Source organism: Opisthocomus hoazin, chromosome 27 (genome assembly GCF_030867145.1).
Source record: "Opisthocomus hoazin isolate bOpiHoa1 chromosome 27, bOpiHoa1.hap1, whole genome shotgun sequence".
Lineage (NCBI taxonomy): Eukaryota > Metazoa > Chordata > Aves > Opisthocomiformes > Opisthocomidae > Opisthocomus > Opisthocomus hoazin.
This window is the reverse complement of record NC_134440.1, coordinates 1,617,314-1,632,455: the sequence shown is the minus strand read 5'-3', so window position 1 is coordinate 1,632,455 and position 15,142 is coordinate 1,617,314. Positions and strand designations below refer to the sequence as shown.

General features: G+C 49.8%; 1 protein-coding gene across 4 annotated transcripts in view; it reads right to left on the bottom strand.

Moving 5' to 3' along the window:
* CELF5 (CUGBP Elav-like family member 5) overlaps window positions 1–15,142 on the bottom strand; it is a 42,170-nt gene that overhangs the window by 12,735 nt on the left and 14,293 nt on the right. For 3 of the 4 annotated variants that reach the window (XM_075444448.1, XM_075444449.1, XM_075444452.1), the window contains exons 3-5: window positions 8,241–8,292; window positions 765–893; window positions 87–166 (exon numbers count right to left, since the gene is read on the bottom strand). In XM_075444448.1, the coding sequence (XP_075300563.1) occupies window positions 87–166; window positions 765–893; window positions 8,241–8,292 (261 nt within the window). The remainder of the gene's footprint in view (window positions 1–86; window positions 167–764; window positions 894–8,240; window positions 8,293–15,142) is intronic. The other variant, XM_075444450.1, reaches the window with a different exon arrangement.

The following is a 15,142-nucleotide window of genomic DNA, read 5'->3' as shown; positions in this document are numbered from 1 at the left end:
AGTTTTGGACAGTGAGGGGAGGTTCCTGCAACAGGGTGATGGGAAGAGGATTAGGAAGAGAGTAGGTACCCTGGCCTCATACTCACGGGCATTGTCTGGCTGCCATGGAGCGCGTGGATTGCTGCCTGAGCCTCTGTATGAGATGAGAACTTTACAAAAGCACAGCCTGGAAAGGGACAGAAAGAGCACAGGAGACTGCAGTGACAGGACTGCTGTGAAAGTGCCCCTTGCATCATCATGCAAGAGACACTATCCGGATTTCAGCAAAGGCAAAGGAAAGCCACCCCAAGAAAGCAGGGAACAAAAAGGATGACTCATCCCATGTCCCCTATCCTGGAAAAAAACAAGAAGGGTCTCAAATTGTTAGTTCAATGATATACTCTATAGATGATGTCACCATCTCCACCCTTGCCCCTAATTACCTCTTCCCCAAATTCTCTGTGCACTCCTAGTTGTGGGTACAAACAATTCAAAGTGCAGATCCAGACTGAGCCAGCAGGCTCACTAGTGATGCTGGGAACTCAGCTACTCATCGTGCTCTGCTTCTGCTCTTTTCACCTTGGTCTCTGTCCATCTTCCCCAATCTTTCCTTGCAGCAGGCAACTCTTCCTGCCCTGCTCCCTATGCCTGGATGTGATATGAGTTCCCACAAAGATGGGGTGCGGGAGTAAGTGCCCCAGAGGAAAGGAGACACAGGTGAAGAGGCAGGTGAGCGCTACCTGAAGAGCAAGGAGAAAGGGCATGACAGACAGAGGGGTTCACACCTTTGCTGTTACCATCAGGTCCACGGAGCACCGTACATTCATCAATGACCCCAAATGGTTCAAAGAGCCGGAGCACGTCATCCTCAGACTGCTGCTTATTTAACATGCCCACAAAGAGCTTCCTGTCCCCTAAGAGCAAACACAGAAACATCAAACTTCTATGAGGCTTACAGTCCAAAGCAGGATGATAGGAACACTTAAGCACAAAACAGCCTAGAGTTGAAAATATGCCTAGTGTGGAAATTATTTGCTGTTGGCTTAAATGCTTCCAGGGGTGAGTATGTATGCAACATCCTCCCAAGCTCCTCACACCTGCAAAGGTTTCTGTTGGCTTCCCCTGTCCTATCATCCCCAAAGGAAAACAAAAAATTAATAATTCCCTTCTGTTCATTAGCCCTCTCCTTTGAATGATCCAACACTAATGGAATAAGAAAAACTGCCTCGGCAATTATATCCTTACTGAACAATACGTGAAATCCAAGAGGTACCTTACGAAATATAGCAGACCAGGCCAGGCAGGGTGAATAAATTGCAGGACCCTTGGCTTCTGTTTCCTTTTCCTTCTCTCTAAGATCACTGTTTCCACAGCTGCTATGTAACCAAGCATCTTAGCTTCAGTTTGTTCTTCCCTACCCCAGTTTAAGCAGTACATCTACCAAGCTGTCCTCTAAGGCCTGGAATAAACCCTGGCATCCTGGGTCCCAATTTGCCTCACCATAGGATCAGTCAAATGCAAGACAGTTGGGTGAGGGCCAACAAACAGCTCCATGGTCCCCACTCCCCCCTCTCCAAGGGCATTTTGTACCCATGTCACACTGGCAGGGGGCTGGAAAGCTGGCCAAAACATCCAGGACTTTGAGCTCAGAGTCCTTCCGGGTTCCTCCATCAAAAGTGAGAAGTAAGGGTTATGGTTTTGTAGGGATGGCCAAGTGTGGAGGTGGTAAGAAAGGTGCACAGTGCTTTCTCCCCCTGTCTACTCCCATCAGTATACACAGGGGCCCATCACACAGCCAGATGCCATCCAGTTAAGCACAAATACAGCAGTGGTTGGGCAACATCCTCCACAGATTGCTGTGAACAGCTGTTAAAATAGCACAACATTAAGATCCCAGCCTAAATGCCAGCCCAATCTCCATTTTTCCAAAGAGATAGCTGTGCCAACTACAGTTAATCCTCCCCCACTGCCCCAAAAGTGCATGGGGAGACATGACCCATAGGAGCAAATGTGTCAGGATACGGCTTGGGAAGAGCAGCGAGAGAAGATTCCTTATTGTTAGTGACAGAATGAGAGGGGCTGGCTTCAAACAAAACCCATGTAATGTGACACAAGTCAGGGAAAATAGCAAGGAAGCTGCTATCTGTTTGAGAGTGCAGTGACCTGAAAAACAACAGGTCTTGGAGCTACAGCAGCAGAGCAGGCTGCAGGGGTGGTGGTGTGTATGTATGGCAGGAATGGACGACACATTATACATTCACACTGTTGGCAAAGCCCCCCTCTCCCAGCCTCTTCCTTGCTCCCCTTGGCTCAGAGAATGGTTCCCACCCAGGTAAGTAAGCAAGCTGCCTCCCCCCCACTGCTCTGTCACATACAGACACACTTGGGAACACATGCAGGAAGTATCTACACGTGTCATTGGTCCCCTGCAGAAAAGCAGATGCACACACACATTAATGGACAAGCACACAGGCTCATGCATGCCTATGCAGGAACACACTTGCACATTGACCCAGCGCCAGCAAGTGCCTTCAGAAACAAACTTCCTCAGAGAGCAAGAGCGATGCGCAGACAGATGCACCCTTCTGCCATGCTGACTCCACAGGGAGCCACTTTGTATGGCTGCACCACCCCACAGAGCCCAAGCACAAGATCATGCACGCACAGCTCGCCACTAGGCACTACATGCACATGCAACACAGATGCAACACTTTTAACCCTTCATCTGTGGTGGATCAAAGTGTTGCATCTAAGGCTCTTACCCAGTCCCAAACAGATATTCCTGATTTATATCACTGGAAGCAGCTGAAATACATGGCCTTGTGTATTTTTGAAAGGCCAAATTTCCCGGCTTCCCCATGTTCATGATTCCCTGGAAAACTAAACCTGTGGGAATTTCATCCCCTTCCATTTTCTTTGTGATTCTTTCCACATTTCTCCCTACACCTGCATGACAATGGTTTCATTTTGGAAATACTATCTCAGCTGACTGAGTCCATCCAAAATTTAGTGCTCTGACAACGCCAAATAATCCCCAGCCAAGGCACAGAAGCTGTACAGCTTCCTTCTTAGCAGCACCCAAGGGCCAGCTCAGAAATGCTGGTGGGCAAACCAGCTGAAAAATAGCACATAGCAAAGGTGAAAAATCTCACTGGAAGGTGAGTGAAAAAAAGTGGGACTGGTTGGGAACATATTTATTGGCAGGTGGAGAAGAGAATGGAAATTAAAGGAGCAGCAGCTCTGTGCTCCCGTTAACATCACCTGGTGCCATACGTGATCCCAGTTTGGCTATGGGAGGAACGCTTGAGCTCTGCAGTGCTCCCTGGTCCTCTACCCTGAATCTATATTGCAGCTGCAGCCAGGCCTTTCAGATATGTGCACCATGCTGCAGCCCTTGGATCACAAACACGGCAGGAGTTCCACAAAAAACACATCAACAAAGGGGAGAAACACACCAGGAAATCTTTGTACTGACTTTAGATGCTGTAAAATAATCCTCTGTTCTTTGAACTAACAAGCAAATAGTTGTGGACTAAGACTTAAGAGCCAGAAAGGCACTTGATGGTCTTGCCTTGCTCTTTAAGGTCCCCAGCAGGCTGTCTGGGCCAGGGTGGCAAGCGGAGTGTCAACAACTGTGAAAGTCAGTTATAGTAGACATTAAAAAAGCTGGAACTCTAGGTGGGGGGAACACACAGCTACACAGATGCAATGTTACTTTTATAACATTGACCTTTTGCTTTTGGATCTGATTTTGTGTAAACTGAGGTTTTCACAGAAGAATAGTGGGTAACCAGCGGTGAGTTAGCTAAGTGGTTCCAGTTTTGTCTGCTAACTAATTCAGTGCAAAGACTTGATGGTTACTACAGCCAGCCAAAGCTTGTCTCTGCCAAGCAACAGTCTAAGGGATGCAAGAGGCCACAACTTTGCAATGGAGGCACTGAACAAAAAGGAACCTTGTCAACTTGCAATCAAATCAACATTAAACTATGAGTTACTAGTTGTTGTCTGCTTGAGAGGGCTCTGAAATTTCCTGGATAATGCTTGTGGTTTCATCCTCATACCATTCCTGTTGGATGAAAAGCATTTTTCTTTACCTTGCACTTTGGGAAATGTGAATTGAAACAGTGAATGCTAGTTACCATTGCTGCAGCTTTACTGCAGGTCTGTGGTCTGACAGGGCTCACTAATGGAACATTTTGTAAGTCCTGTGTTTATGTGGGAATTTTGGCTTTTCTTTTCTGAATTTGGATGAAAACAATGCCAATCTTCCTGGCTATGCACAACAGATTAAAACTGTGCTATCTTAGGGACTCCAGCTGTAAAGGCAAATATAAAGAAATGCTCCAATTGGTTTTGAATCTTTTCTGAATGCCCAGAATGGCCATATTAGAAGGGGGTTAAGTCACTGACAGCATTAGAGAAAGATTTTTTCACAGTTATTTTCATTTCATACCGCCCAGTTCCCAAGATTGCATACAGGAAAAGGATCCAGGCTTCTTGCCCTAGGATGCCTCTTTGCAGCAACTGGGGACCTTTGAAAGGGCTCCTCTGCTGCTGACATCTCTCCCTCTCCATGTGTTGGAGCCCTTCCAAATAAGGGCATTCCCCTACCAACAACCAAACTGCCTCATCTCTCCACAACCGAGACAAATCCCTGCAAGCCCTTTCACCTGATGTCTGCTGTCACCACTCTTAAAGTGGTCAATCTCAAATCAGCTGGCATTCCCGAGCCACTGCTGCGGGTCACAGGCTCCTCCGGCTCCCGAGCAGGGACTCCTGCAGTGCTGGAAGATCTTCTCTCCCCAACTTGTAACAGCACACTCTCCTCATGCCATTTTTCCTTCATTTTCTCTCCAGCGCTTGTTTTTCACTTTCTGATTGGCGATTTCCCATGCTGTCCAGCAACCAGGAAAATTGTCTCTGATCTCTGACTGTGGAGTTCCCATGGAAACATGCTCTGGGCACAGCTGGTCACCCAGGCAGCAGGACGAGGGCAGTGCAGAGCAGGTCACTTATGAAGATATCACGGGAACAAGCAAGGGGTTAAGGCTGAATGCTTCTGCCACAAGAGAGAGCAGAGAACACATAAGCACTGGACACTGCTCCTCTTTAAACCCAGTGGATTTAGGTTATCTGGCCAACAGCTCTCAGCAGCAAGGATCAGGGAGAAGGAGGAAGCCCGGTCAAGCAGTTGGCTATGGATGGGACACAGCAAACCTCTTTGGGTGTGCAGAGCTTCCTTGTCTCTAAGGCAGTGCTAATGGACTTGGGCTAGCTGTCATATCACACCAGTGCACCAGAGTGCTCCAGGTCTCACAAGAAGCATAGACAAGCTCCTCTGCCTCCTCACTCCATCTCCTTCTGGCACTCCTAGGCTCACATCAGAGACATGAGGGAAAGAAGGAAATAGCTGACAAAGCCTGTGCCGGAACTACAGGTCCCCCTCCTGAACTACTACTGCAGGCAGTACCTTCTCAGTAATGAATTCCTCCTGCAGGGTGCAGTAACGCTGAGCATCCAGATATCCCCATACAGCCCCTGCAGGGCTTGGCCCAAACTGCCCCTTTGGTACAAAAAACCAGCATCTTTTAGACCAGGAGACAAATCGTGATGCTCTAACTTCATGTACTTAATTCAGGGTGCTTAACTTGAGAGATGTCATTCCCTGAAGGGGAGAAAAGAGGTTCGCTTCAAGGATAATGCAGAGTGGAGCTTCACTGATGCATGCAGCTGTTCCCTTGACAAATTCCTAGTCCAAGCAGTTCTGACCTGCCCCAAATCTTTCTTTTACCTCCTGCCAGTGTGGGGCTGTTGCTGTAGGGATAACCCCATGGACTTCCTCCATGAGAAACAGAGCTGATGCCCCGACATTTGCAGTCATTAGAGATTGTGGCAATTTTCATAAACTTCGAGATTACAGTCCGGTGCCTTGACCAAAAGCTTGCCTCCAAATCAACATCCTGTTTTTGAACCTGTTGGCCTATTTCAGCTTGATTTGACAGAGGATCTGAGGCATCAGAGATGTTAAGTCCCAACACATTTTGTGATACCAGGTGGCTGTGTATCAGACAAGAGGGCCCCACCAGCAAAAAAAAAAAAGACTGCAGAAATGACCTCAGCCTAGTATTAGACACCAGAGATTCGAGTGGCACTCATCAGAGAGACACAAATTGTTAAGAAAACAAAGCTGCAGTGGTCGGTCTGTTCACAGCCTGAATTGTCTGTTTGGTCTGGTTTTATTGCTGTTGTGTGAGGTTAATGCAGGGGTGTCAGCTGCACGTGAGTGGTATGAACGCGTGTGTCAAGTGGGCACATGTATGTATGTGCAAAGCAGTGCACGCATGGGGCATCCATCTGCAGGTACATCTGCTTGTGTCTCTGTGCTGGCTGTGAGGATTGCTAAGCAGCTATGTCTTACAGGTTGAGAGTGCATGTGATCTGCTAGTGTGTACATGTAATGGTTTTGGGATGTTGAGTTATTGGTACAACTGACAAAGGCTTTCCTAGTCTCCTATGCTGCCTTTTTTTTTTTTTTTTTTTTTTTTTGAGAGACCCGTTAGGAATAACCTCAGATACAATTACACAATTTCTGAATTAAATAGAAATCTGGGGTGCAAATTTTTAAAATCAGCGTGGTGGGAGAATGATTGACCGCCTAATGGTTGTATCTAGAGGCGATATGAGGTGTCAGTGAGCAGTCAGTTTCCTCTATCCCCACTGCAGGCATCTCTAAAGGACAGCTCATCCACTCCTAATTTCAGTCTCGAGAGTGAATCACCCTGAAGGCACTGGTCTCTTTTTACTGTCTATAGCATGGACAAGGACCTTAAACTCAACCCTGAACCCAGGGACTGAAGAAAGGTGAGATGAATCCAGTTCTATGTGTTTTAGGCATGCTAGTTTCTTTGGAGGCTTAAGCCACAGTCCTTTTCAAAAGGAGCATGTCTATAGGTGGCATGTCTGGGATTCTCAGTATAGCCCAAGGGAATAAAAATGTCCAGACTTCAGTAAAAGTCAGTTGTCTTATCCATCAAGTAAATAACAAAAAGGCACAGATTCTATCTGGAAAAATGATCTGACTTAAACACATAAACTTTTTTTTTTTTAAGGAGGCTCATACAACCATAAATGCACACATTCATATAAAATATTATAAAATGTATCTCATGTTCCTGCCAGTGCAATAATTGAAAGTCACTACAAACTGCTTGGAAGTGACCCCTTAAAATTCAAAACAAAAGCCAAATCTAAACACAGCATGCAGGATATGCTGCCCTACAGGACAAACTGTCTCACACAAATTCTCCCCTCCCCATTACTAAATTGCTTTCAGAGGCAGCACCAACAGCACAAGGCATGGAGAGGCAGATGCAGGAATGAGAAGAGGAAAAGAAATGTATCGGTAAGACAAGAAAAAGCAGCAAAACAAGTTCATAAATTTGGAAAGGGATGGAATTGCAAACCTTCTCCACCTGGAGGAGGCATCTGAGCTGCTGTGAGCTCCCCATTAAATCAACAGATTGTCCTGTTCCCAGTCTTCCAGCTCTGAACTACTCACTATATGCTGCTCTAACCAAGCTGGTCCCCTGCAGGCTGACAGCACTTCTATCTCAGGCCTAAACTCAGGATCCTTTCCCTTCAGACACTATTTCCCCATTGCATGCCATTTTCTGCAACAGCACTTGGACCCTGACTGTGTGATGGGGGCTGCTGCAGGACTGAGAGTAGAGAGGGTGAGACAGTCCAACAGTGATGGGGGAGACAGAGGAGTGACCTGCAGACAGGAGAATCAGCTACAGAGCAGCGAGCTGAACAGGTTAAAAAGCCAGTGCTGCTGCAGGGAGCTGGCTTTTATTGGGCTGATCAGGTAAAAGAATGACGAATAAACCTTTTCCCAGCTGCTCACACCCTCCAGGACCCCTGGTGCCATACACCAAAGTGCATGCCTGCTTCAGTAACCTCCTGGGGCAGACACTGTCAGTCTAATAGTACCCTCAAAGGGCTGGGAAAGAGAGTGGAGTGTGCAGCCACGTAATTACCCTTAGGACTTGGGGTGCTCTCAGCTGCCTGCTGTGCCAAGCTGAAGGCTCCCCATCAAAGTCTATCTCTAGACTCTCCTCCTGACCCCGAAATCCCTGCCACATGCAAACACCCCTTCATATAGACTGCAGATAGAGGAAGGCCAGGTCAGGACCCTGTCTCTGCTTGGACCCCCCCACAAACCCAAAGCCGCCAAAGGGGAAACAAGGAGAGATGACAACTACCTCCACGGCTCTCGCTGTCCGCAGGTTTCACTTGAATCGGGCGCGCCATCTGCAATGAAAAGAGAAATGCAGAGGGTTAGAGCTTGGCCCATCTGCCTGGCACACAGTGCTGATGGCAGTGGCACCAGGGTGCCCCTTTCAGCCTGCTGTGCAGAGTAAAAGAATGGCAGAAGAGAACCAAGACATCATGATCACAACCAGAATCCTTGGAGAAGGGACCATATGGATTTCAAACATCTCAAAAGGAAACCTGACACTTTTCCCTGCTCAGCTACTTGCCTGCAGATTAAAGCTCTCCTGTAAATGCCCACCATGCATAAACCTCAGCCTTCTCAGATACAGCAAGTGGCAAAGAAAGGACTCCAAGGAAGCAGCTCATCACCATCAGACTGGAGCCTGAACAGAGGTCAGGGTGGCCTAAGTTGAGACTACGCCTGGAAGCTCTTCATGTGCCCGCCCTGACTCAGCACAGGCATGGTCACCTCACCTAACTAAGCCCCTTACTTTCCTTGCAGGAGGGAGGAAAGACTGCCTCTGAACTTGGCTAGGAGCAGTACTGAAAGCAGGCACGTTACGTTTCCCCTTCCCCAGCCCTTACACAGTCAGAGCTCTGTGCACTAGAGTGGCTCTGAAGAAGGGCAGTGCTGCTCTCCAGCAACATCTCCTGTCTGCAAGGGGAATGCTCAGGTTGGAAGTGACAAAACTCCTCTCTCTCGGTGGTGGTGAAGAGCCATTTATCTCTCTTGCACCTGTGAGCATCAGCAGCAGTAATCAACCACAAGCAACAAGCCTGAGTGGTAGCTTAGCCTACATGATACGCAGACTCCCCAGGTAAGACAGAAGAACACTTCTACCCAGGAGCAGCTGCATTAAGTAACCCACACCTTTAACTGTCTCATTTGCAAAGCAGGGCAAAACTCTTATCTGCTGGAAGATGTGTGTGTCCTGTGCTGCCCAGAAAAGCAATTGGCAAGCTGTGGCCTCCTTCCCAGGCTAGCAGGATCCAGCTGAGCCAGAATCTCCTCCAACGAATGGTGTACAATGCAGATCTCCACATTCACAGCACACCTCACTCCATGCCTCAGCATCATTCACAGAAGCTGACAGTGACTTGAAACAGTGACATTCATGATAAAAAGCAATCAGAATGTTGCAGGTAAGAGCTGCACACAAGTTGCAAGTCCAGGCGTAGTCTGCCCCCTCTCTTAGGAAACATCACAGAATCACAGAATCACAGAATAGTAGGGGTTGGAAGGGACCTCTGTGGGTCATCTAGTCCAACCCTCCTGCCGAAGCAGGGTCACCTACAGCAGGCTGCACAGGATCTTGTCCAGGCGGGGCTGGAATATCTCCAGAGAAGGAGACTCCACCACCTCCCTGGGCAGCCTGGGCCAGGGCTCCGTCACCCTCAGAGGGAAGAAGTTCTTCCTCATGTTCAGACGGAACTTCCTGTGCCTCAGTTTGTGCCCATTGCCCCTTGTCCTGTCACTGGGTACCACTGAAAAGAGCTTGGCCCCATCCTCCTGACACCCACCCTGCAGATATTTGTAAGCATTTATTAGGTCCCCTTGCAGCCTTCTCTTCTTCAGGCTGAACAAGCCCAGCTCCCTCAGCCTCTCCTCGTAGGGGAGATGTTCCAGTCCCCTCATCATCCTCGTAGCCCTCCGCTGGACTCTCTCCAGTAGCTCGTCATCTTTCTTGAACTGGGGAGCCCAGAACTGGACACAGTACTCCAGATGAGGCCTCACCAGGGCAGTGTAGAGGGGAAGGAGAACCTCCCTCGTCCTGCTGGCCACACTCTTCTTGATGCACCCCAGGATCCCATTGGCTTTCTTGGCAGCCAGGGCACGCTGCTGGCTCACGGTTAACCTGTTGTCCACCAGGACACCCAGGTCCCTCTCCGCAGAGCTGCTCTCCAGCAGGTCCACCCCAAGCCTGTACTGGTGCATGGGGTTGTTCCTCCCCAGGTGCAGGACCCTGCATTTGCCTTTGTTGAACCTCATCAGGTTCCTCTCTGCCCAACTTTCCAGCCTATCCAGGTCACGCTGAATGGCAGCACAGCCTTCCGGTGTGTCTACCACTCCTCCCAGTTTGGTGTCATCAGCAAACTTGCTGAGGGTACATTCTAACATCCTCAGGAAAAACAGCAGCAACAACAAAAGAGAAAATGAAATCAAGCCATAAAAGTCACCAAATGAAATGTGTTTAGAAGCATGCAAAACATGGACTGCTGTCAGTCTCCAAGTGATGCCTGAGCCAGACTGGCCAGAATCCAGAGGCAGAGCCCACATTCACAACAGCTGGAGGAAACCTGTGAGGTAACTTTGCAGCTCACAGGACAGAGATGCCAACCAGAAGATGACAGGCTGCTGTGGCATGGCACACCACTGCTGAAGCCTGACCGCTGGGCATGGGAGAGCGCTTGTGGCAGCTGGGGGCTTCCACTGACTGGTGGGTCTCAGGCAAGATGAGCAGAAGCTGGGACCAGCCCCAAGTGATACCATCCCTGCCTCAAGGAGCGATACAACGCTGCTCGGCAGGGCCAGACACTGGCTGGCAGATCGCCAAAGGAAGGCCAAGCTGCTGTCATGCTGCACCTTGGTAGGCAGCAGGGCCAACTCCAACTCCATCTCCCAGGACCTGCTGTGACATTTGGGTGAGAGGAAAAGGTCGAGGGGTCCCTCTCCCGCTCTCGATCAGCTGCATGGATTTGAAGAGCTCCTAACATCCCACTGTGTTGCCACATGGCCCCAGCATCTGCAGCACTGGCACTTGCCAGCATCTGGGCTGCTGCTCCCCCCAGGAGCTGCCAAGGACTGGGCATCTCTCTCAGTCCATGAGCTGAGTGGGGTGTGGGGCAGGGGTTCAGAAGGAAGTGGTCAGACATTGCTCCAGAAAGCCTCAGATTTCCTCACTGAGAGGCAGTAACTCCTATTGGTGCTCACAGCTTCTGGCAGCATGTCTGTGCAAGCCAAGGCTGGGAAAATTTCGGCAGCAGGCTGGGTGGGAGAGGGCAAGCAGGCCAGATGTGTGCTCAGAACAGAGGGCTTGGTGCAGAGCTAAGAGGGGCAGCTGGGCACCTCACTCCCCACTGCTCCCACAGCACTGAGAAATAGCTTTGTTTCTACCCAGGATGCAAAACCAGGATTAAGCTAAACAGATGGGGAGGGAGATGGAGGGACAGACTCGGATCTCAGCTTCTATGAGGAGCAAATCCATCTGGGGGAAGGGAGGGAGGAAGGGATGCCGCAGAAGCCAAGAGCATCACACCCCCACGTGAGCACGGACCCACCCAAGGGATGCTGCAACTGAGGGCTTGGGGCAAGGAGTTGCAACGGATGGGGGGAGGTGAGGGAGAGGGTTAAGTACCTGGGGACATCTCCCTGTCCCCTCCCCCGACAGGGCTGTCACTCCAGCTCCCAGCACCTAGGGTAAAGGAGGTGTTGTCATGGAAACGGTTATTCACCACATGGAACCTGACATTTGTGGTTGCCATGGAAACCAGCTCTTGGGGGCATTCCTTCTGCTTTGCACAAAAGAGACATTTTGATATGATCTCTGGGGAGGGGGGCCTTCTACCCATCTGTCCACCCCTTTCCTTCCCCCCATCCCAGGGAACGCTATGCAGCTGATGGTGCACTGCAGGGCCTGCCCCTGGGACAGTGAGCCATGGCTGCCCTACCGACCCTGCCTGCCATGGGGAAGTGCAGCCCACAGGGTCACACATCCACAGCGGGTTGACATGCCCACAGCAGGGCCATGGCACGACGCCTGCAAGACAGCACTGCCAGTAGAGATGCCAGCACTGATGTCAGCACAGTGACGTGGCTTAGCACTGGTGCAAGTCTGGAAGCCACGTCTGGCTGCAGTGACAAGAGGAAGCCAGGCTGCCTAGGGTGACATCAAGCATGTGGGCTGCTCTGCACCCCACAGCTGTGGCCACAGCTTCTTTCTTGCCTACTTGACACAGCACCTCAGTAGGGCACAGGAAGACTCACCCTCTGCCAGTGTCAGGCCAAGCCCTTGGTCAAGGGCTACTCATTTTCAGAGACCTTGCAAGCTCCAATGACTTTGAGAGCCACCCACTGAACTGAGGTCTAGTGTCTGGGCTGGTCTCCATCTGTTCTGGAACATGTGGGTAAAGAGGAGAATACAAGACACGAGAAATTTGTCCAGAAGCTGAGGCTTGGAGAAGAGCAGCAGGATTCTCTGCCTGCTGCTTCCTGAAATGGGAGGTCTCCCAAATGAGGCAGAGGCAGGTACGGTCCTCCTTGCAGAGAACTGGACACCCCGAGGCTTCCACAAACAGGACAACACCACTTTAACCCTTTCAAGTCCCATGTTGCCATTAAAGATGAACAAAATATCAAAGGTCTCTCAAGCAGACCTGTGAGCCTACAAATGCAAACAGAGTCCACAGCTGCTTTAACTCAACAACACAGGTCACAAGACCTGAACTTTGTATACAGGTCTCGGACAACAAGCTCTGTCCCCTGCAAGAACCCAACGCATAGAAAGGAGGGTCAAGCTTTACCCATTCAATCTGAGGGAGAAAGAGGGTAAGAGGACAGCAGGGAGGACATGCTTCTGGCTTGTGCAGCAGACTCTGGAAGTACAAACTCTTTTGGCCTTCAGTCATCATCTCAAGCTGCACAGTAATCAGAGAATACACTTCACTCTAAGAAAGTCATATTTGTACATGTCCAGCTGGGCCCACAATCCAACAGAGGCAGGATGTGCCTGCCTTAAATTCCAAGTGCCAAGTAGATGCACATGCACAGACTTGCATGTCTTTACCACACAAACATATGCGAACACACATGTGGCACGGAGAACTTCAGCAAATGATTTATGAGCCTGTCCCTGCCTCACTAGCTGAGCTTTATTTTTCTCATTACATTATTCAGCTGAGCATTACAATTCCTCTTCTCTGAAGAATACCATGTTAACATTAGTGCATGCTGTCAGGCCACCACAGGCCAAATGTCCCCCACTCCATGTCCCTCACACCTGCACTTCATGGTCCTTCCTACTGTCTGCTAATGACAGGCTAAGAGCTATCAGCTCCACGACCCACTGGACTCAAGAAACCTTCTGGAGCTATATGCATCAATGGATGCCAGATGGGCAGCACACGGGAGGGGGCAAAGCTCCCACTGACCCCCTTCAGCTTCTCCCTCGCATTTGTCCTCCTGGCTGGATGCACATCTTCCCCTTCCAAACACAACCATGCTTATCCTCCGCTGCCCACCGCTCTCACTGACAACGTTTCTCTGTCTGCATCGCTCTCCCTTTCACACGCAGCCTTTGTTAGCTTGCTTCTTTGGGGTTACTGGTGGGAAGCAACCAGCCAACCTGACGAGGGCACAAAGCTGTACTGACCATCGGTGCACTACACGCTTCAAAGCACAGCAGCCACATTTCCTGCATAGCCCTCAGGGAGCAGGGAGGAGACACTCGGTGGTAAGAGAGTCACCACTGCCCAGAGGAGCCTAGAGGTTTCTGCGGAAGAGGAAGGGGTGAGGGGCTTTGCTGGCGAGTGTCTAGATTACATCCCACCCCACCCCCAGCATTTGGGCAGCATATAAAAATGGGGAACTGTGCTCTGTTTGTATGCTCACCACTGTAGCACTCTTGGGATCAAGTATCTAAGTAAAATTCCTGGCCTTGCTAAAGTCAGAGGAAGCTTTGCTATTGGTTTCACCAAGGCCAAAATGCACCATTCCTCTCACCATGACCCCTGGCTCTCACTTCCTCCGCTTTCAAACTGCAAAAGATGGATAGAGGGAGGAAGCCCCCTGGGACAGCAGGGCAAGCCTCTCTATTAATTAGGAGTAAGTGATGTAAAATAGCCCCTCAGGTGCAATGCAGGGGAACCTCATAGTGTTAAGTGGGTCAGACACAGACAGCATGAAACACACAATGCAGACGGGCTCCTCTGGGACATCAGGAACCAAAAGGCATCCAAGGCCATTGGCAGAATTAGGTCCTGGGCTCTTCTGCTTTGCAAATTGTGTGCTGGTCCTCTCCTGGCCAGTTAAAAATGCACTTCTAGCTGTTCAGAGTACGTATATCTAAATGCCGATTTGCTCATTGGGATTCTGTTTCTGGTCGGGAATGCAAGTAGTGATGGATTGGTGCCAGTCTCAGTGCTTGAGTCTCCTTGCTTGCATCTTTCCACTGATGCCTTGGCATACCTCGGTCCTATGTAGAAGAACCATTCTTCCCTGAGAAAGGGGAGTTGTCTCACGCAGAAACATGAGCAATATTAGCACCAAGCACCATTCCAGCATAGCTCTAGAGGCTGCTTACGAATTCACCCCATCCAATCCCATTATAAAGGAGACAAGGATAATTATGAGTATTCTGTTGCAGGTCGAGGAATCGAGGCACGTGACAACGAAGGTCACGCAGTAAGCCTGTGGCAGAAGCAGAATGTGAAGTCCAGAGCCCAAACCACACAGCTCCTTCCTGCATGGATAAGGCCGCCTCTTTTTGCATGACCAAGGAAGATTGTTGAAGGATTTCACCCAACTGCTTTGTGTCACCAAGAAGAGGACTCAAACGCCAACTCCTCTCACAAGTTTCTTTGGGAGGTATTTTCCCTACACCCAGCACAGAGGGCAAATCAGGCTGAGCAGGAAAGTTATCCCCCATTCCCCACCAAAGCTGAGCGCATGCAGGAATCAACAAGCAGATGTCCGAGCAGGGTGCAGGCTACAACACACATGGACTGGCTGCTTTGCCTCTTGGATTCTCTGCTGCGCTGTGTTCCTTCTCCCTTAAGATGGTCAGACATCCTTGTCCCCACTATAGCTAGTGCTGCTCTGTGAGGAAGGCAAGCAACTTATTGCCATGACTCAGAAAGCCTTTGGATCTCCCTGGTATCTCTATGGAAG